The sequence below is a fragment of the Trifolium pratense genome, linkage group LG2 (assembly GCF_020283565.1).
Source record: "Trifolium pratense cultivar HEN17-A07 linkage group LG2, ARS_RC_1.1, whole genome shotgun sequence".
Lineage (NCBI taxonomy): Eukaryota > Viridiplantae > Streptophyta > Magnoliopsida > Fabales > Fabaceae > Trifolium > Trifolium pratense.
In genome coordinates, this window is record NC_060060.1 from 11,088,170 (window position 1) to 11,111,708 (window position 23,539).

Consider the following 23,539-nt stretch of genomic DNA (forward strand, 5'->3'; position numbering starts at 1 on the left):
ATATGTGTGTGTATGGTGTGGGCAACAAAATTTGTAAGAGTGCATCAGGGCACTCGTTAGCATTTGTCTAAAAGTATTCTATAGTGAATCAATATGTTATGAAATTCTACCTAGTTAACAAAAGCTATCACTTATGCCATCAACTACTAAATTGTAATCTAGTTCGATTGACACTCTTGATAGCCCCAAATCAGCAAGCGGTCGTCTTTAATATAATCCTTCTATAAATAAATTGGATTGAGATTAAGAGTAAATAAAAAAGACATAGGCTGCATTCATAGAAAGCATATATAGTTAGAAATGACTTGTTGGAAAACAAGTTCCAAATTAATTAAAATGCTTGTCCCTCCAAAAACAAACTTAAATCACACACTATGTCTTTGATACAGTACTCTAATTAACTCAGAGTGAAGAAAACGGCACTCTTTGAGTGAGTGTCAACTCCTACGGGGGAAGAGAAGAGAAATTGAAGAAAAAAGTGAATCCTTATATTATTCACCATAATAAAATTGGTTCATTGTTACATCATATAAAATCAATCTTGTCATACCTACTTAGCATAAAATCTAGGAAAGAATATTAATCTTAAAATAACATAACAGAATAGTAAATTTAAGAAAGTTAGTTTCTTCATACTACCAAAATCTCTCACCACTAGTTTCTTCTGCTTGCTCACAAAATCTTTCATGCACTTTGGTTTCTTTAATTGCCTCTTTCCTGGTATTGGTCTTCATTGGGCCTTTCTACTTGTGTCGTATCAGTCTCCTCGTCATCATAAACTGGATCGAGTCGAACAGCTAAGATTCTTTCAACTTGACCCAATAAATTATCAGGCTGATTATCATCTTTCTGGGATTGACAGTAGTTCATAGCTTCTAAGGCATGTTGGAGAGCACCTTCGGCCAATTGTTTGGGAAAGAGTTGATTAACTGCAACCTCAATCTCGGGGTACCTGAATCTCCGTTGTTTCGGAATTAGCAGCAACAATTTCGGAAGCTAGCTATACGAGCAAGTTCATTCCTCATAGAGAGTACGTAACGGGCTATATATCTGTCTCAGGCCAAGAGTGCTGAGTTCTAAATCAGGTTCCACCTTCTTCCTAAGAAGGTAAACATGTTTTGCCCATGGAAAATATATCGATGTTATCTTCTTCCTAAAAACATTAATAACTCGCCTTCCCAATACCCTCTTCTCTGTCGGTTCGCAATTCTTCCATGAACCCTTCGCCATGCTGATTGTTTTGTTGAATATGCAAAATATATATAAATTTGGTGAATATGAATAATAAGAGTTTTTTTTTTTCACATTCAATCTCTAGGGTTTATAAGGATATATATAAGGGTAGGGGTGTGCAAAAAAATTAGTTAACCTAAAGTGAATCTTTATTAAAAATAAACTAAAATGGAATACCGTTAATCATCAAATTTTTTTTTTTTTTTTTAAAGAGTTCTCAATCTCATTTTTTTTATTTGTTTATTTTTAATAAAGATTCACTTTAGTTTATAATTAGATTCAGTTTCCTTCTTGTTTTTTTGTGATAAATCATAACATTTGTATCCACGATGATTGGAAGGATACCCTAAAAAGACACATGGGGTGAAACGATATTGAAGTTTGTTTATAGTATGTGATGGAAAAAGAGGGTAACATAAACAACCAAATACTCGTAGATGAGAGTAGGACGGCTCCTTTTGAAAAAGAATAATGTTGTCAAAACAATTTAATTAGACTTACTCATTTTGTCCCGCTAAATAATTCAAATATTATTCTTATTTGAATTTTCTTCAATTTTAGCAACCAACGCCACCGTTTTATTTTTCACTCATTTTTATTTTATCTTTTATAAGTTTTTCTTAATTCATGTAAAACAATCAAATATGATGAAGAAACACGAGGGACCTAAAAAGAAGTCATCTTAGATTAAGGGTATCTTTCATGGTGCATCTTCATAGTGGAGATTTTTGTTGCCACATTGATCTGTTGTCACTTTTGGTGCTTGAGGAGAGAGCTAGAAATTAATATTCACAGAAATAATATATTTGAAACTGATAACTTATTACTTTACATTGAGGCCATGTTTGATACAAAATGTAGCTTCTTCATTTTCACGTTAAATATCCACCACGATGTGAGAATTCCTCATCTACCCGTAGTGAGGAACAAACAATTAGTAAAATTACGGTGTTTTTCCTTTTGCGTCAAAATTCATTTCCTTTTTCAAGCTTCTGCTGCCACATATTTGACAGCGATATCGAAATTAATGGTATGATATCTAATATTCTCTTTGATCATTTTTATAAGGAACACTTTAAAAAAGTTACACAGATCAAGAAAACACATTGTACATGGTTATTTTCATTTAATACTCATAAAAATTTAAATCTATTCCATATATACTTTTATTTAATTGCTCTTAATTCAACTAACTTACTTATTTTTAAATTATCTTTCATAATAAATAAGGGCATAAGTGAAATTAAACATTTAAAAATTGGTCAAATTTTTTATAAAAAAAAAATCAATTTTTTTTCTCAAAAGTGTTTATTATAAAAAAGTTCGGAAGAAGTAAATTCTAGTTATATCTTACCTACTATTAGATTTGAACCAATAACTTACGTCATGATATCAAACTTACACTTAGTCTCTTATCTTAGGTTAAGCTCTCCTCACTATATACGTAGTACTATTTCCAACTAATTAAGCAATAACACGTGGATTTTGATTCTTGAAAGTTGAAGAAGAAAAAATGGAGTGAAATTGATTAAAAGTGAAGATTTGAAACAAAATATTTGTGTGATCTATTCAGGAAGTAACATGGGAATTTTGATTCATGAAATTTGAAGGAATTTTTTTTTTTGGGAGAGAAATTGGTTAAAAGTGATTATTTGAAGCAAAATATTTGTATTATCTATTCTAGAAATTGTGATAGAAGTAGCCAAGTCTCACAAGTTCTTACCTAAGTATTAGTATGATCTATTCTAGAAATTATTTATCATAGTCCAAATTTTTCCAAAATCTAATGGTGCTTATTAGTCTCATTTAAGACAAAAAAATTGAATGGATATGTGTGTGCCAATATGAGGTACTCTAACATTACCCCATCCATCATATACATATATTCGAATTTAAATTATGGTTAAAACAGTCACAAGTCTTAATTTAATTAATAAAAAATTTAAAATTATTAGATTGAATATGATGATTAGGGTTTGAAGCCCGATTTTCTTACTTATGTATGAATTTATAATGATTTTATCTATTTATAAAAAAATATTTATGGCTAAAAAAATTTAATTAGGCCAAACTTATGTACTAACCAAATTCTAGATTACTAAAATCATTCCTCGAGAAAGTGTCGTTGATTGTGATATTTCGGTAAAGAGAAATATTTATATAGGCACAAACACAAATCAATTGTTGTTAAGCACATTCACATGAGAAAAAAATAATTAAAGAAAATGAATTAATTGATGTGACTATTTAATTTTTTTAAATTTTTTTTCCATGATGTATGTGTTCCTATAATTTGTGTCTATATCTTATGCTTATGCAAGAATGTCTCTTCGATCAAAGCCATTGGATTTAGAGATTTGGGAGCATTGATATTGGACATGGGTGCAAATGTTTTGCAATTTACAGAGTGAGGTAAGAGTTTGTGATGTCTACTCTATGCTGACTAGTCAATGGATTTGGTTTTGTTTTTGTTTTGATAAGCAATGGAAATATGCTAGTCAGATGTTCATGTACACGTAATTAGTCATAAACCGTTTACTAATAATAGAATATTTATTTAGGACTCTAAGGGTCGTTTTGTTTGAAGGAAAGAAAGTGGAAGAAAAGAAAATTACGCAAACTAATGAATGAACCTAAACTAATTTTAGTCCAAATTCATTTATTGATTTGCGTAATTTTCTTTTCTTCCACTTTCTTTTCTTCATACCAAACGGAAGAGTGGATGGTAGTTTTTTTTATAGTTAGTAACCGGCCTACTGGACTGTCAAATCTAATTCGAGGATAGTTCTGACATCAAGTAATTTCAGCCTTTTCTGATCATAATTATGGATGATCAAACTATGATCTTCCCTATCAAATGCAACGTCAATTACCACTTAACCAATTAACTATTGATTCATTAATTAAAACATGAGTTGTTGTCAATTGGCTAACATGGATTGTATAGTTGTTAGTTAGTACAAACAAAAAAAAAAGTAAACCAAATGTAACACCGGATTACCATACGTAGTAACCGAAATGTTATTGTTAAAACTTGCACAATTTGGAGCATAATTTAATCCCATAATTTAATCCCACCACGATGCCTATCTATAGAGTCATAAATAAATACTCAATCTGATTCTTATTATAAGAAAAAACTTACTTTTTAAATTCATAGAATGTTGAATGTATTTGAACCATATTATTAACTAGATATATCCAACATTTTATAAATCTAAAAAGTAAACTTCTTATAATAAGTAACTGTGGAAGTATTCTATGGTTTAGTAAACAGTTTAAGACTAATTACGTGTACATGCACATCCAATTAGCCAAATCTAGAGACTAATCAGCAGATTATAAAAGCAGCCAGTAGACATCACAAGTTCTTCTCACTCTCTGCAATACAGCTTTGCACATGTCAAATGTCAATGCTCACAATGCCTTTTATTTGAATTGAAACATCACATTCAAGGACAAATTAGTAAATCCACTTCACCCTCTTAACATTTTCCTTAACCTCGCAAATATAAATAATCTCTTCATCCGTGACTCCAATTTTATTACTACATTACATTCTTATTTTTTGCAACAGATAAGGTCACATGAAAATGTTACATTTTTTTCCTTTGTTTTCCCTAACAGCTCTAACCCTCTTCCTTGTCTCATCCACCGTCGCAAGACCAGCAACCACCACCACACCCGAGCCAACACCACCACCACCACCACTACCATCTCCAGCTAAAGAGTACCTAGAATCTCACAACAAAGCAAGAGCTGAAGTAGGTGTTGAGCCACTTCAATGGAGCGAGAAGCTAGCAAAAGACACAAGCTTACTAGTCCGTTACCAAAGGAACAAAATGGGTTGCGATTTTGCTAACTTAACAGCAAGTAAATACGGGGGAAACCAGCTTTGGGCAGGTTCTGCGGCGGCTGTGACGCCGAGTAAAGCGGTGGAGGAATGGGTTAAGGAGAAAGATTTTTACATTCATGCTAATAATTCATGTGTTGGAAATCATGAGTGTGGTGTTTATACGCAGGTTGTGTGGAAGAAATCGGTGGAGCTTGGTTGTGCTCAGGCGACATGTACGGTTAAGGAGAAAGCTAGTTTGACTATTTGTTTCTATGATCCACCTGGTAATGTTATAGGGGAAACCCCATTTTGATCGATTACGATCGATCAAGGATCGTAAGACATAGTTCAATTGACATGAACATTTTCATTCGGGGTCTTGTACGTGTGCTTCTATGTGAGTTTTTTTGTCGTAATTGTCACTTTGTTTACAAAGTAAAAAATTATTTGTGATGATATGCTTTGTTTATTAATGAGATTATGTAAGTGTAATGCAACTTGTGGTAGAGAGATCAATATGTCATTTAATTAGTCAATGTCAAGCATGACATTAATTATATGAAATTGGTCATGTAATAGACAAAATGTGTAATTGTTTATTATGATTGATATTGAGGTGGATCTTTCGTGCCACTTTTTGCAAATAAATTAAGTTTATAGATCAGAAAGATCGGATCCAAAATTATTATTTTTAAGAAAAATGTTAATGGTGTTTTAAGAACATTGTTTTGTATAAAAAAAATGTAATTACTTAAACAATAGTTTAATTAACTTGTGTTGGAACATTGAGCACATCAATGAATTTGAAATAAAATTCTTGAGTCTCACATCGGATAGTACAACATACTAGTATTTATATTTTTAAAAATATAAAAGTTAATGATAGACTCTATATATTATTATTAGCACGTTCTCTTTGTTGTGATATACATTGGCAGTTGCTATTTAATAGGAAAAATTCAACTTAATAAAAAACACTATATAAGTGTTAAGTCTTTTGAAAGAAAAAGAAAAAAAGAAAAAGAGATTAACCTAGTTTAATAATAAGTGGAAGGAGTATGGCGACCGGCAATTACTTGTCCTTCAGTCCACTTCATCGTTGAACCAGCTATGGCCTTTGGTCATCATATTGGGTATTTTAATTTGACCAAAGAAGTGGGTTTGTTATCCAAGCAAAGATGTTGAGTTAAATTGATTGCTTATGAATATAATAAGGGCCTACTTGAAAGTGATCGAATAGAAAATTTATGTCTTGCAATTAAGCTTTAAAGATTAGATGATAGTTTTGAATGAGACATTGTCCAATGGTTGTTATTGGTAATATTAAGAAACATTAGCAAGAAAATGATTTATCCCCCCAAAAAAAGAAGAAAATGATTTAAAGGCTATGATTGGTTAATACAATTAGGGTTAGGATTAGTGGTAGCTAGGAGAACTATTTAGGATTTAGATAGATAGATAGATAAATAGTGTAGGTTGGAAAAGAGAAACTCTTTCATGGTCACAAGAATTTAGTTACAATCACATGTTTAAAAATAGATAGTAGAAATATAAATGAATTAAATAGTCATATTTTAAATATAATTAAATGATAATAAGTAATTGTAATTATTTATTGGAAATGATCACCTAATTCACATCCATACATGTGATGCTTATAAAAAAAAAAAAAAAAACATCCATACATGTGGGGTGACTAAATCCAAATCTAAGCAACTCAATGTTGCTGTCTAAGCAACTAAATGCAAATAATCCTTATAAATATTTACCTAAACATTATTACTAAGCTCAATGTTGTTGTCTTCTGAAATGTTATTCTCCTCATGATGGTTCTGAATTTGCCTGTAAGTGTACATTTTAGCACAAATCAAGTAGTAAATGAGATTAATAACCTGCATGATTGTGATTAGCCAGTAAAAGTATTCTAGCTTTCCCTTATTAAGGTTATTATCAGGAAGCCAATTTTCACCATTAGACCCTGCAGAAAACTTGTGAACCAAGGTAACCATAAGTGTACTAACATAGTTCCCAATAGAAATTGAAATCCAATAAAATGCCATTGCAGTACTTGTCAAACTCTCCGGAGCTTCGCCGTTGAAAAACTCTATATGCCCAATTGACATAAAAGCTTCAGCCATTCCATAAAGGCAATATTGTGGCAGAAGCCAAAAAACTGACATTGGGATTATTTCGTTCGAGTGTTCAATGAGTCCATGTTCCATAGCTATCTTTTTTCGTTTCATTTCAATGAATCCAGCAACTAAAGTAGGGAAAATTGATATCACTAATCCAATCGCCATTCTACAAAGGACGCTTATACCACGGTCGAGTTTAGTGAATCTACGGGACACAGGGATTAAGACACGGTCGTAGAGAGCAGTGGTGATGAGCATGGCTAGGAGGGTGAATACATACATGGACCCTGCAGGAATTTGGAAGGATTTGGTTAGATGTCTGTCCATAGTTTTGCCTTGTTGGAGGGAGAATGTGTTTATTTGGGAATATGCTGTGATTAGAAGTATTCCAGATGCCCATATTGGTCCCATTCTGATTATTGATTTTAATTCTTCTACTCTATGAACTGTGCATAGTCTCCATAAGTCTGGTGTTTTGGTATTATCTTCCTCTGTCACTGTTGCTGCCTTGTCCAAGAATCTGTATTATCATTAGAAAAAGTCAATAAGTAGAGTGTGTGGAGTCTGAACCTCGATTCCTGCCTATATAATATGATGTCCCTAGCAATCGAACAAGCTCACGTGAACAAAATTCGGCTTTTTCTAGATTACCTTTTAAAGAATTAATTAGTTAATAAATAAATGTACTTACTTAAATTGATCGGAATGAAGCAGCTTCCCTTTCAAAGTAATAGAAGCATCAATCTCATCATTTTGGTATAACATTTTAGAATCAGACACTTCTGGTATCTTCCTCTTACGAAAAGCAGCAACACACACTCTTACAAGTCCAGTAAACGGGCTTTTTTTCGGGTTCAAATGCCGGTAAAGTGGATATCCGCCGATGAAAGTAATAATTGAGAGAAACATAGCTATTGTAGGAATTCCTAGGCCCCATCCCCATCCAACATTGTCTTGAATATAAACAAGAACAGTCACAGACACAAGCATTGCTACTCCGGTCACAAAATAGTACCAATTATAATAATTCCAAGACTTTGTTTTTTGCTTTGAATCCAAATCATCGAATTGATCGGCTCCAAATGCAACAGCGCAGGGTCGGATTCCACCCGACCCTATTGCTCCAAATAGAAGTGATAAGTAGAGAACTATCAGCTGTCCTGAATTAGCTACTTGGCATACCGCTTCCCCTTTACATGGAGGTGGTCTTAATTTAGGAATGATTGCTGACAAGGTTAAACTAATCATACCCTGAATTTTTAAAAATCACAAATTGCCATAATCAGTATAATAGAAAAATATAATGGACAAGTGATGTCAAATATGTCAATATAGTTGTTAATAGAACAAGATTGTCAGACTCGCGAGTCTACTCAAACTCGTAAAGGGTACATAGACTCGTAGACTTGTACTAGTCTATGAAAAATTAAAAATGATTTTCCATGCACGCACGCACGCAAACGCACTCGCACGCGCGCGCGCACACAAACATGTAAATTACTCATAAATACAAACTTGTTAACAAAAAAATTCTATAACAAAACAAAAAACAATTCAGAATTAAACTTTGACTATGAGAAAATAGAAAATTACTATTAGGTAGATAGTGGAAGCAACAGTAATAGTCATGAATTTTCCAGCAAAAGAATCAGAAATGATGGCACCAAGCAATGGAGTCAAGCTTGCAGTTCCAGCAAAGTTAGTGATCGTAGTAGCAGCTTTGGTTAATGGCATGTGTAGCTCTGTTGTTAAGTAGTTTATCATGTTCGTAGCGATACCCACCACAGCTAATTTCTCACAAACATCACTGGCTGTAAATTAACAACAAAAGCTTAATTAATTAATTAATTAATTAATTATTTAATTTTAAAACCATTATTCAAAATTTTCAAATTTTGCAATTGTTGCGACGATTGCAATATTTTGTTTACGAAACATAAATGTTATGGTAAAATGCGAGCAAATATAGCTGCAAATGAAGTTGTGACACCGTCATAAAAGTTTATAAAAATATTATAAAGTTATATATACATTGAATTTAATAAAACTATGATCACAAACAAAATTTTGTTGGGACTATAATATAAAAATATAACTTTTACTAAAAATCACGGTGACTAAGTAATTGTGTGACAATTTTATCGTAAATTCAAACATTAACTTAAAAGATTTTGTTTTGAAGCTTACCAAAGATAAAGGGCAATGTAATAATCCCTCCTTTTTTCCTTCCAGTAAGATTAGCATTCTTCTTCTTTTCAAAACCGTCATTCATTTTGGAGAGCTATATATCACGGAAACCAGTTATAAGCAATGATGGTAATATCCAAAAAAAAAAAAAAAAATCATAAATTTGATACAGGGATGAGTAAGTATAGGACTATATATTTTTTAATATCGCACGCACGCACGCAAACGCACTCGCACGCAAACGCGCACACAAACATGTAAATTACTCATAAATACAAACTTGTTAACAAAAAATAGTTTCATATCAGTGTCCAATAGAATGTTATGATATATCTCTGACAACAAAAAAAAAATTAAAAAAAATTTGACAGAAAAAAAAACTTTTATATATAAGTGAGATTTATTTATTTTTATTAAATCTGTTGCAGCCGTTTTTTTGTAAAAAAAGAGTTGTCACAAATTTTAATTTATTCATCAAAATTTTTTGAAAAAGACATTTAAAAAATAAAAATTATTGAATCAGAACAAAAAATCGGATTTAGAAATTAGTTACGAGTAAGAAAAAATTTATTTTTTTACATACGAGAATAGAAGGTGTTAACACTCTGTTGTTCGTTGCGGAAACGATTGTCTCCTAATTAATGGAATAGCAATTATAATATTGTTAACTAATTAATTGCATGTCAATATAGCCGATCTTTATAGTAAAGAAAAAAAAAAAGTCATACTTGATGTGTTTGTTCTTTAGTTTAAAAGGTTATAATTATTGTTTAAACTAAAACAAAAAAGTCAATGCTTACACTATATCTATTAGAGCAACAACGATATACTCACCTTTAAAGTGAATAAGTGAAGTGTCCGAAATTCGAATCTCAGCTTCTACACACATAGTACGATGTCCCTGAGTTAAATCTCATGCGGACTACATATTCACATTTCTAAATACAAGGTAAATGTAACAAGGCAAAACTATTGAGATTAGAAAGTTAAAGTGGTAAGACTCAAGAAGAAGGAACAGCGTACCGTGTTTCTTGTTCTCTGTTTTTTCCCCCAAGTTTTTGTGTCCAATTTTCATTACTTAGACTCGTTTATATACTTTCATATTAGGGTTTTAATCATTACTTATATAAATCAATTAAATCATTTTCCTATAAAAACTTGCCTTATTAAAAGCAATTACATCAATTTAGAAAATTATTGCACAAGAAACAAAACAAAAACAATCAAATTCATTCGAAGTCAAAGATTTCCTTTTTAATTATTTTATTTGATGGAATTTCTTTTTTAATTATAAAAATTGTAACTACTGATTTTATTATATTTAATTAATATTATTATCATATTTTTATACATGGTATATTTTCTTTGAAGATTGAAGCATATATATTGTATCTTTACACTAGACATAATACAAAATTATATTTTAAAATTAAATTAGTATAAATCTTGAAATTTTATTTTTCTACGTTCAAAATTAAATTTTTGAAATTTTAAAACCTATAAATAATTTATATTAAACATCCATTCATATACTTGGACAATTTTCTTTCCCGTTATCCTATGAATATTAGAATATAAAATATTTATTGTATAAATTGTATAAATTATTAGTATTTTTAGTTAGAAAATAATTAGGTCAACTCAATAATACTCGTTACTAATAATTCTCTACCTAAATATAGAATATACTAATAATTTTGTCTCCCATATCTTTACACTAGACATTAATACAAAATTATATTTTAAAATTAAATATGTTCTCATGTTTCCTTTCATCCAACTAAATAAAATTAATAAATATTTTTCTTGTGAATTTAACTCAATTGGTAAGGGACGTCACATTTTATATGCAGGAGTCAGGGTTTGAACCCTAGACATTTCACTTATCCAATTTAAAATGTGGAATTTCTAACCACGGGACTATTTAACCAAAAATAAATAATAAATATTCAACAAAAATAATAAAATGAGTAGAGTACATTGTCTTCACCTAGATGAATTTATAAGCCACTATGTATGGTATAATGATGAAATATTTGAGTAGTAAGCATAAAGTCCTAGATTCAATTCTCATTGACAACATCGTAAACCTGAAGTTTTTTGGTTTACAATGTACATTATAAACCTAGATGAATTTATATTATTTTTTTGTTTTCTTTTTATTTTTTGGTAGAAATTGTTTTCTTATATAATACTTAGCCACATGATTCATAAAAAAAAAAAAAAAAAAAAAAAAAAAAAAAAAAAAATAGGCCACGTTAATATTCATATTCACTATGTCGATTGCCAAAGAATTAATGGTAGCCGGTCCAAAGCCTCACTGTGTCTCCAAGGGAAGCTACAAGTTGAGTTTCAAAAAAAATAAAAAGAAATTTGGCTGCATGCAGTTTGAGAGAACATGGTTGTTCAATAAGATCAAATGATTTAAATTTTAATGTTTGAATATTTATATTTTAAAATAAAATACAGTCTAATTTTGATCAAACAACTTAGAACAATCGGGTGCACTCAAGATGACCGCCCTAGATCCACCATTCGAATGGATAATGAGTTAGAAGCTAGATATAAAGTTGATATTGTTAACTTTTTTAAAATCTTCTTTTTCATAAATAGTGTTTGACACTACTTCTCTTTTTAAGTTAAAGAAAAGTTGAAAATAAGCTGACAAACACTACCTAAGTACTTAATAAGGATTAAAATTAATTAAGAAGGATAAAAACTAAAAAAGAAAATTATCAAATTTTGGCTTATTCACATGTTATATACCATTTGTTTTGTCTTTAAAGTTTAAACTAGCATAAACATTGAACATTAAACTATCACAAAACATATTACATGTGTGCACATTCTTTGTTGTCAATTGATATACCAGAAAATTATTTACTCATTTCATAACACAATCTTACAACTTCAATCTACTTTTATACAAAAGAATTACATAGAGAAAAAACAATGTAAAATCATTTCCTCATTAAGAAGTAACACTACTAAATATCATTTTAGAACATCCTTAGATATGAGATATCTAAAATTAAAGCTATGTGGAATCCATTCTATGCACTTCTTAGATTTTTCAAGCTCACATTTCTTAACTCTTTTCCTTAGTGATTCAGGTAGAGATTCTAAGATCATCTCCATAACACCACTCGGACACAAATCGGAGTCCTTTGCGAATGATTCAACGAGCTTTGGTAGAAGTATTTTTTGGTCCTTTCGTACGCCTAATGTAGCTCGAATGTACTCATCTTTCGCTACTTCTAGATCTTCAAACACCCTCTTTGGTGTATATACTCGTACCTGTCATAGTTCATCGTAAGATTTGATTGGATGTCAGTGTAAAATTGGTTTATCCAAAAATGAATTATGTTTGAGATGTAACAAAAGTTGCATAAAAATGGGAATTAGGAGAATACCGCGGGATCAGAATGGTTTCCTGAACAAAGAGCAAAGTGTGAAAGAGGCTCAAGACGATTCAATGCATATGCTTGTCGTCCGTCTCCGGTTTTGAATTTTGTCTTTGAAGAAAATAACAAACGTAGCCACTGCAATAGGAAACAAGTTTAAACATGTTTGAGAATAATTTTTCTTTATAAATTTCTTTTGTTATATAGAAGTGGTTTGGATCATAATATTCACCTGTCCGGGGCGAGACATTCGACACCTAAGTATAGTATTTTGTATTGTGTCTGCACTAACTGTATAACCTCCAACTTTATATGCAGCCTGCAAAAACCAATCAAGTAGATATATTATATATCATATGCTTAAGACTTAGTTTCATTTTTTAATTAATGACTTAAGCTATTACTCAAAAGTTTTTTTACCTTTAGAAGAAGAAATACTCTTTTCATATTGTTTTGTGGAATGCCATAAGCCAAAAATGCCTATTAGAAACCAAAGAACAGATTATAAATCCAACTAATCAAACTAAACAAAATGCATGAAAATATATCATAGGGAAACATTTCTATTACATGCATCACCAAAGCATTGTGTATGTTGATCCAGAAAGCTAGCTTCTCTTCGTGTTCAAGCTTCCCCGGATCTACTTCTTCTAATCGCGATATAAGTGACCTTAAAACAATACAAAAAAAAAGACATGCTCAATAAAATTTAACTATGTACTTATAAGTTATAACTTATAATACAAGATCTTCATTATCTTAAGCACATTTAATAGACTCACTTGTAATTTTGAAGCAACTTTTTTGTATCACCTGATTTCTGATTCTCTTTATAAATCCATGATATTTCAACCATGGTGCTGTATGGTCCACTAAACTCCTTGAGTCCTTCAACGTGGAAAGGATTTTCTAACCTTACATCAAAAGATGAGTTATTATTCTTGAACCTTGGACTCCACATATCGCCTTGATCACCAATAGAAAAGGCGCTCACTGAGGACAACGATGAACTAGGAGATGAAAGGCCGGGATGTATCATAGGAGGGTCTGCAAGTTTGCAATATAATGCTGATATGCATTTGACCATATCTTCAGAAAGTTTGTTAGGTTCCACCGGAACATGATCGTATATTCGCGTACCGAGATGTTCAGCAAGACTGATTAGATTTGATGAAGAGCTTTCGACATACTGCATAGAATCGACTCATAGTCAAAATCCAAACAACGCTTCTTCTAGACAAATCAACGTCTTAGATTAACTTATTTGAACTTATCCACTGGTATATAACCACTTGTGAGAATGATTGGAAAAACATATCTAAACAACTTATAATATGTCTGTAAGCTGGTATAAGCTTATTTATATAACCTCTCCAGAATAGCTTATGAAAACAACTTATAACTTATATGAAAACAGTTTGAATTTACTATATCTTTTGTTATAAAAATAAATTATAGAACTTAATTAAGTTGTTTATCCAAACAAGACCTAAGGCTGATAACATAGTTGCACAAAAGTCACATAATAACAGAATTTCATGAGACTAGATTTACCTCCATCATGGACAGTGGCTGCGAATGACAGGCACGCAATGATTTATCTAAAGAATCTTCATGAGGAGATGCTCTTGTAAACAATGCACACTGTGACAATGATGAATGAGAACGATACACACGAGAATCTAAGTGCTTTTCTTTCTCCAAAGTCTCAAGTTCATGGTCATTTTTGGTTAAGACCTCAGGCATAGAAGGTTTGACAAATGGTGTTTGAGGTGTTGTTGGAGAAAGTTTTACAGTTTCTTCCTTGATAGATGGAGACACCGAAGGTAATCGTTGATCGAAAGCTTTACGATACAAGGATAAAAGATGTTGTTCTAAATACACAACTTCTAACTCTAACACTGCAATCTCCTTGATTAATTCAGTTGCTGGCTGCATAACAAAAACACCAAAACAAAATTAAAACATAACCAACAAAAGCCTAAAACAAGGTAAAATTTATTGAACTTGTTGATACCTTAGGAATCATTTTTTCATTTGAATGGACAACAAGTGATGAAGATTTGTATCCAAGTGCTTTTTCTAATGTACATCTAACCTCAAATTGGTCTTGTAATCTTCTCTCTAGTTGTTGAATCTGCACAAAGTCATGATTAAAAGCACAAAGTCATTAGATATTGATGAATGCAATGCACCAAAAAGTTAAAGACAAACAAAAGAACCTGACTAAATGGACCAAACTGAAATTAATATAATATGACACTGCAGGAAAACATGCACTAAAAAGAATTATTATGATGAGTAGTTCTGGTGCTGTACCTCTTGCTTCATAGCACTATGGACTTCACTTGTAGGGGTTGTTGACTTATTCTTTGCTATAGCAAATTCAGTGATGTAGTCCATATCCTATAACAAAATCAAACCCATATTTGAGGTAAATGAAACTTGTTATGTGTGTGGGGACTATAGGGAATGATTATCAATATGGACCATTAATGTCCCAACATTATGGTTGGGACTAATGATATCAAATTATCAATCATATACCTTTAAGTGGGAAAAAAAAAAATCAACTATCTGTTCATCAATTTCTGGCTCCCCTTGGCACTCATGATACATAATTGCCTCAATATGTCAAATATGAATCATTGTCATTGACACAGTCACAAACATGTGACACTAATACATCGACACCAATAATAATTTGAAAAAATATAAGTAATTGAATGTAATCACATGTATCAGTGTCGTGTGTCGGTGTCTGACACCATATAGACCTTCAATTTGAAGTGTTTGTGCTACATTAGAATGTAGTTGTATCGAATAGTACCTTTAATTTTAAGATTATATATGAAGAAAAAAAAAACAAAAAGAAAGAAGTGATGATCATTTCATGATGAAAAAAATGGAGTGATTGATTATACCATCTTCATTCTGTCAAAGGCCTCAACTTGATTATCTTGATTTTCTCCTTCAACTCTTTTCTTATCAGGAAGACTGCCATATAATAAAAGAGAAAAATACACAAAAGATAAAATAAGTTTAAGCCCTTTTCCTGATATAGTTTCATAATTAAGATGCTTCAAGTTCAAACAACATTCATGACATTCTCAACTCTCAAGTATGATTCCAAATCAAAATATTTAGATATAAATGATCCTAAAATAACCAAAATGAACCTCAATTCAAGCAACATGAGAAAGTAACAAACCTGTTTGAACGTTTATGCCTTGAAGTAAATCTAAGTCCCATCATTTTACTTTCTCCACTCCTTTCAAGTCCTATATCTGAGAAACACAAAAACCATAGCTATTAACACAAAAAAACAGATACAATTCAGAGAACACAAATAGTAACAAAGTAAGAAAAGATTCACTGTCCTACCTATAAACTTCACAGCAGAAAAAGGCTCCAAAATCCGAAGTCCAAACTAGTACTAAACAGATTCTAATACTTCACAATTCACTTTCACAAGTCCCTTATACATTTCAGAAAAGCAAAGTTTCCTTCCTGGAACTAACCTCAAAGTGATAATCTTCAGCTTATGCTTAATGTCTATTGCACATGATCAAGAATGTGAAGAAAAGACTATAGTTACTCTTTTGACCAAATGAAGCTTCTCTTTGAAGACTCTTCTTTCAAGTTTCTCACTACTAGAACTAGTAGTAGTGTTCTTCTGCTATAACCTTTGTAAAGGATGAACTTTTTGCATTTTGCATGAAAAGGATTAAAGGACTTATTGGAGAATGCCTTTTAAGGCTTTAACACAAGAACAATGTCTTTATAGAATTATAACTTTGACAATTATAAACTAGTGGAAAATGTCAAAACATTAAATATTGATAAGAAAAAAGTGATTAAGTCTCACTCTAAAGTAAAGTCTATATAAGAAGAAAATAAATAGGGATGTTGATTTGATGCGGTCACTCTGAATCACGCAGTTACTCATCATGACCCTCCAATTTTTAATCAACGTTCCAAATTGTTTATAGTTAATTTTGTTTGTGTTATCTGAGTCGTCCGATCTGAAAAGCAATGATTGAAATTTTAAACCACATGTTAAATAGTAGTTGGACCCTTAATTGCTAAGTAGAAAAATGTACATATTTATTTTTGAACATTCTCTTCTCTCCTATGGAAGCAAGTGGGAGTTGGTGACATTTTGTCCACCCTTTTGTCTCATTTTACATCTACCATATTATACTTAGAAATTAAGCCATTTTATTTGACAAAAAATAATGAGGACAAAAAATTAATGGGACAATAATTGGACAGTTGTTTATTCTTAGTTGAAAAGATACATTGTGATTCATTGTAGTAAGTAATAATAATATAATAACATGGTACCATTTATTTTCATGTATATTTAAGCAATCTGTCTGTTAAGCCTTAAGTACAACAAAACAAAACTTAATATTTGGTGTGGTGCTTTTTTTATTTATTTATGAAATGTGGTACTAAATATTTACATTCAATGTGCATCATGCCATGAACATTTTTTTTGGGCTATCATATTTCTATCGTCGTCATTTAATAGTGACTAATCTCTGTTAAAAAATCGGTTAGACATATACATAAGGTAGATTCTTATCTTCCAACTGCATTTTCTTCCTAAAGAATAAGAAGAGACTTGAATATTTTTGTTTAAAATCATTATAAAAAACATTATTGCACTGCTTAATTTTAGACCAAAGTTTTATGTGTTTTTTTCAATAAAAAGGTAGTATTTTAGAGTTATAACGAACAAAAATGAGAAAACAAGTGACTAAGTAACAAAATGCAGGATAGCAAGAAAGTAAAGCAAGGATTTACCTAAAAAGTGATGAAAGTAAAATGGAAAAGGGCATTGGATACTTGAAAGGAATAGAGGTTTTGTGGGGTTCTCTTTGTCAAAATGGCTTTATTTTTTAAGGGAGATACCTATATTGTCCTTGAGTATCAAAGAAACTAACGTTTGTCACAGAATCACATTAATAATATAGTAATGTGGAGTTACCTTTTTGGTTCCAAAACCAATACAACAAAAGAAAGGGATGGGAGTGCGGTATAAGGTGGCCAGTTTTTTCTCTTATTGTCTTCATATAACCCTACTCTTAAATAAAGCTTCTTTTATGATGCTTGCACATTTGTGTAACAGAAAAAGGGAAGGAAAAAAGTGTAAGTGAGGAGCTTAGAATTAGGACTAGGTAAAAGATAAAGAACATTAACCATGGTGGTTAGTAAGTAATTTACTCGCTCGGTGACACTTTATAAGCAAAATTACATTTTTTAAATTCTTTGTATATTTAATGTATCTGTTTCATATGAACATAAAAAATGTAATTTACTTATGAAGTATCACGGAGAGAGTATCTTGTATTATACATGAGTTGATTTTTAATCTATAAATCACCTTTATTTGATAAAATAAGATATATTGTGACTTCTTTTTTTTTTTTTGACAAAAGATATATTGCGACTTAATTATTGTTCCAATGGTAAAAAAACACACTTGTTCATATTACAAGACAATTTTGTTTGTGCACATTAAACAAAGTCTATTCTTTATATTTTTAAAAAATAAATAAAAAATCAACTTGGTCGCTTTGTGGATGTTATATTCACCGACGGTGTAAAGTGTTATATATCGAAAAGAGTTTAATTTCTACCACTGCTAGCATATAACAACCAATCATACATATAACTTTTGAAGTAGTTATAATAAAAGTCAAAAGTTCATAACAAATTAATGGTTATAATTAAGTGACGGTGTAATTATTTTTACACTAACTAACAACGTATGAGTTAAATCCTATTAAAAATGAGAAAATAGTATATGAACATACGGTGTAAACTAATTTTATACTATCATTTGATGAAAACTGTATATTCCGCCAAATCATCTCACTATAACCCATTTCAATTGTACGACATGAAAAAATATTTGATTCCTATGAATGTCGGTGTAAAATTATTTTACACCGACAGAACATATCCATTAAACTCATTAAAAATTGGGAGGCAAAAAATGGACATTGTTGTCAATAGTGATATTCATTGTACAGAACAATAGAACCAAGAAAGGCTACAGAAAAATACCAGTAATTTTTTTTATAGTTTCTGTTCAAACTTCAAACAATGTTATCTGTTTCTTTTATTATTACTACTACTATTTTATTTTTTAATTATTAAATAACAAATTTGACAAAAGTCCTGTGAAGTTAGTCTCTCTATGAACACAACAAAAACAAAATGCAGGGTTCTTATTTGGACTCATCTTATATTTTAACCTTCAAATCAATGCAGTGTCCAAATTTATAACTGCTCCCAACAAATAAACTAATGAAACTTCTATTTTGGTGGCATTTAGGGTGCACAAAATGTAAAATTTGTGCACCATGCACAAAGTTTAAAAAGCAAGATGGGAGGTTGGATTTTGCATTTCCATTAAATCTTATCATACATCTCCTACACCTTATCACATACCCTTCTTCTTCCAAACTTTATTTTCTTCTCAGATCTGAATTTTCACTAGTTGGATTCTAAAATTCTGGATTTAAATGTGTAAACTCAGGTCACACTATATTCTCTTGCAATTATATTTCCCGACAATTGGTTCAAGCTCTCCGCTTCGGGTCCAAACAAAGTGGGTCGAATTCTACCTCCGTTGTGTATACCCATGACCCACCCACACGGTGTCTGTGCTCGAAAATCACCACCTGGCGTCGGAGCTCGTGCGCCGCAACTAAACCTCCGGCACCGTCGCCGATAACTGCAACGTGGCGCGGTGTTAACAGTGGAGTTGCGGTTGACATGATGAATTTAATTGGCATGAACAATGAAATTAACTTTTTTGTTTTAATCATAATCGTAAAGAGCTGGAATGCTTCCAAGAGCTGAGCATAGAATTATAAAATGATTTAAATGAGAAAGATGAAAAAGTAAATCCACAGTTTCATGTTAAATATTTTGAGATTGAAATCTTAGAATTTGTGCCTTATTTTGGTCCAGCAAGTTTTTAGTAGTAATTTTTGTGTTCTTTCAATGGATTAAAGATGAAAAAGAAAGAAGATGAATGTTCCGTTCAAATACTTTAATGAAAAAATTCTGACAAAGAAGAGTGTGTAATTGTGTTAGCATGTAGGAAGAGTATGATAAGCTTTAGTAGGCCAAGCTTATCATCGATAGTAATTTTTGGGAAGTTTTTAGATTTTTAGATTTTTTTTTGGGAAGTTTTTAGATTTAGATTCAGATTTAGATTTTTCTGGAATTTTTTTCTATGTTTAGATGGTGATGAACATGAAGAAGAAGAGAGAAGAAGATGAAGAAAAGTGGGTGATGATGGATGTTAGATTTGATACTGACAGACCATGCTAAAAATATACTCTTTAGTTGATCTAATGGCCAAAAACAAATTTGTGCATGGTGCACAAATTTATGATATGTATAAATTTGTGCATGCTAAATGCCACCTTCTATTTTATCTTATTACATAAAAATTTCATATAAGTCAGAAAGACCATTTTAAATGCTAAAAAATAACACTATAACCTGAGATCAATGTATAATATATGGTTTCAGATCAATTGAATTGAAGGTATCAAATTTTCAAATCATTCTGACAGACATGCTTCCTTGATCCATGTATTCATCGAAAAAAACATATTGTAACAGTCTTTAATTAAGGATTAGGATTACATGAGTACAAGAAAATGTGGCATCCCAATAATTAATAAGGATTGAAATTCACATAGTTCTATATGACTGAGATTCTCCTAAAAACAACAAATAAAATTCACTTATCAACACTAGACTAAGTCACCGAAATGCTAAAATTGTTGTCTTACATAACATTTTCAATTGAAAACTAGTGTGTTAAGAGTCTATGAGGTAACACCTAAAAACATGTTTATAAGTGGTGGACAATTTTACTTTAGAAGCCGATTTTGTAAGAGTTGAATTAGGTCAATTACAAATTTAAAGGTGGTACTAGAGTTATTCAAGATCAACTGGACCACCTGCTATCGAACCACTCGAGTCATGGTCCAAGTGTCTAGTTCGGCGTGAGAGGATGTCCAATGTCCATCGGACATTCCTCTATCAATCTCTTGTGTCATGCTCGTTCCGCTATCATACCACCCGAGTCATGCTTATTCCGCTATCAAGCCACTTAGGTCATGCTCCAGGTGTCCACCTCTAGCATAACAGGTGCCCGATATTCATTGGAGCATTCACTATTAAACCACACAGGTCATCCTTATGAAATAAGACTCACAAAAATGTGTTTATAAGCGGTGGACAATCATAAGTGACTGTGCAAACAATGCCAACATATATAGGATTTGAATAAATTCATATGCTTTTGGCTATATTTTCTATCAAGATAGACAATTACTAATTTTAACAAACAAGACACAGTTATTTTGGCTGAATTGATCAAAGAAGACAAATTAGAAGTTATTTCATATGCAGAAGTTCAAAATCAGCTTGGAGGGTTACAAACTAGTGTGTAGTACTAGTTTCAATTTGTGAGATTTTTGTCGTTGTGTAAATTTAACTAGTGTCTGTTTGTTATCATATGAACCAAAATAATTTTAAATGAACACTTGTGATAGAAAACAAAGTGACACAAACTAGTGGAACAATCACAGTCATTGTTTTTGTATATTTATTACTTAATTTCTTGTTCTTTGCACATTTTTTCAATTGAAACCATTTTTAGGATAAGAATTAAGAACTACATCTTGACTGAATTTGCTATAAGATGTAGTTTTAAAAGTAAGAGTTTAATCTTATAATCTTAATAGATAACATTCAAATCTTACCTGAAATGGTTGCAAAATAATAATTAGCATAACTTTAATTAATAATAAATTGGAAAAAATTGCTATAAGATAAATAACATAAGAAAATGACTAAATTCACGGGGTTGGTTCACCGGTGTTATCTTGAGATTTTGGAGTGTGTTCTTCTTAATATTTCAGGTTTAATTTTATTTTTATTTTTGTCAATTTTTGTTGGCTAGTTCATATAGTTTATAAAGACTAAAAACTCTAACTTTAAATGAAATTTCATAAGTGACCGATAAAATTGATCCTTCAAATTAATCGATCCTTAAAAGAAAAAAGCATATGAAAGTGACTTCAAAACAAAACAAAGTGTAAATGTGTTGTCCAAATTATGAGACCACTATAGTGAAGTGACAAAATTACATGTCTTGGTGTTGTTTCCAAAATGTGAGCCATAGTTTGGGTGTGTTGCATTGCATTGCATTGCAGTGGTGTCCATTAGTTAAACGTGTGGGAGAATAGAGATAGGGACAATGATATGAACACACATTGGTATTGGAGATTGGGAAGGTGTAGTAGTATAAACATCACAATTGTTGGGCAGAAAAAGTAAACTTTCCAAAGAGGGTTTGGACAAGTAAGTCAATGCCAATCATATATGCCATCAAAAGGAATCTCACTCTTCCTTGGTCAGTCCCTACTCCCTACTTCTTCTCTAAGATCCATAACTAATTGGTTTTATGCCTATCCCTCCAAGAGTCCCCTAATTGTTCACAAACAAAGAGATTGTCTCTTCCTCTAATTATCAGTGTCATTTTATTTCAAATAAATCAGAGAGTTTAATTTTTATACAGTATCAATGTTGATTTGTTTCTAGATACTAAATTTCTACATGAACCGAGTTTTCTTCAAATGTAAAAGTCAGATATCGAATTTCTAATTTCTTGTTTAATGTGTCTAAATTTTTTACCACTTAAAATAAATTTTTGTTGGTGTAAAAAGTTTTATATTGTTAGTAAATTAAGTCAAACATTTTTAAACATGAATAAATAATAGTTGATAAAATTGTTAAGATTAATAATATTTATTTTTAAACTTATGAACAAAATATGTATCATTTGTAAGATAATATTATTTATTTTTTTATCAACTATATCAGTTGATTAATACTATGTCAAACAGTTTTATATCATAAGATAATATTATTTATTTTTTTATCAACTATATCAGTTGATTAATACTATGGTTAATACTTGTTAGTAAATAATATTATCTTAAAAATGATACATATTTTGTTCATAAGTTTTAGCTCACCTAAACCCGTGTTCAAATTCGGAATCTCGAAGTTATGTATTTTTCAGTGGTGTTTGTCTCTTTGTCTACAGAAAAACAAATATACATATTTTAAAATATTTTTTATACAAATGTGATACTCATAATAAAATGTTAACAATAATTATTATTGTGCAATAGTTCTATAGCTGATAACTGTCAAACAATTATTTCCTTCTAGTGCATAGTTTATTTAACATTAAGCTTTTGGGTTAGCAATGCATGAATGATGCTTTTGCAGAATGCCAACTAATTTTTCTACTTTGAGCAGCAAACTGCCCCAAGTTGGAGTTGGTAAGTAAATGAATTTCCAGGTATGAAATCACACATGTCAACAACAAATTGGTTGATATATGCAACTGACATGCTGGTAGATCCATTGCCTTACCATTGCCTCTCAGACTTAGCCCACTTAGGAAAATGGCGCCCAACATTATCTAGGAAACACTTTTGGTTTAAGAAATATGGTTATGAGATAATTTAGATATTCCCTCCGATCTTAGAGCTGTCAAAAAGGCCGGCCGGGTCCGGCTTGGCCCGGCCTGGAGGGGCCCGGTCAAATAAAGGAGTCGGCCCAACCCGACTCGTTAACTTCATGGTCCGGCCCGCTTAACTCGGCCCGATAAGCAAAAGTCTACATGGCCC

General features: G+C 31.2%; 3 protein-coding genes across 4 annotated transcripts; 1 reads left to right on the top strand and 2 right to left on the bottom strand.

Moving 5' to 3' along the window:
• Positions 1 to 4,614: 4,614 nt before the first annotated feature.
• LOC123908399 (STS14 protein-like) lies at positions 4,615 to 5,701 on the top strand. The gene has a single exon (XM_045959019.1). The coding sequence runs from the start codon at positions 4,821 to 4,823 to the stop codon at positions 5,379 to 5,381; it is 561 nt and encodes a 186-aa protein (XP_045814975.1). The 5' UTR covers positions 4,615 to 4,820; the 3' UTR covers positions 5,382 to 5,701.
• Positions 5,702 to 6,652: 951 nt separating this feature from the next.
• LOC123909689 (protein NRT1/ PTR FAMILY 3.1-like) lies at positions 6,653 to 9,482 on the bottom strand. Its single transcript, XM_045960565.1, has 4 exons — positions 9,391 to 9,482; positions 8,797 to 9,014; positions 7,895 to 8,454; positions 6,653 to 7,723 (listed from the first exon to the last, which is right to left on the bottom strand). Exons 1-4 carry the CDS (start codon positions 9,473 to 9,475, stop codon positions 6,838 to 6,840), a joined length of 1,749 nt encoding a protein of 582 aa, XP_045816521.1. The 5' UTR covers positions 9,476 to 9,482; the 3' UTR covers positions 6,653 to 6,837.
• A 2,687-nt stretch (positions 9,483 to 12,169) lies between these two features.
• LOC123908439 lies at positions 12,170 to 16,828 on the bottom strand. Of its 2 annotated transcripts, none has more exons than XM_045959075.1 (12): positions 16,179 to 16,828; positions 16,006 to 16,081; positions 15,719 to 15,791; positions 15,114 to 15,200; positions 14,812 to 14,931; positions 14,349 to 14,726; positions 13,577 to 13,983; positions 13,365 to 13,464; positions 13,215 to 13,274; positions 13,027 to 13,113; positions 12,804 to 12,932; positions 12,170 to 12,687 (listed from the first exon to the last, which is right to left on the bottom strand). In XM_045959075.1, the coding sequence occupies exons 2-12, from the start codon at positions 16,047 to 16,049 to the stop codon at positions 12,385 to 12,387; spliced, it is 1,788 nt and encodes a 595-aa protein (XP_045815031.1). In that variant the 5' UTR covers positions 16,050 to 16,081; positions 16,179 to 16,828; the 3' UTR covers positions 12,170 to 12,384. The 2 variants fall into 2 exon arrangements, with proteins under 2 accessions (XP_045815031.1, XP_045815030.1); XM_045959074.1 differs by having other exon boundaries at positions 16,316 to 16,650.
• Positions 16,829 to 23,539: the final 6,711 nt, after the last annotated feature.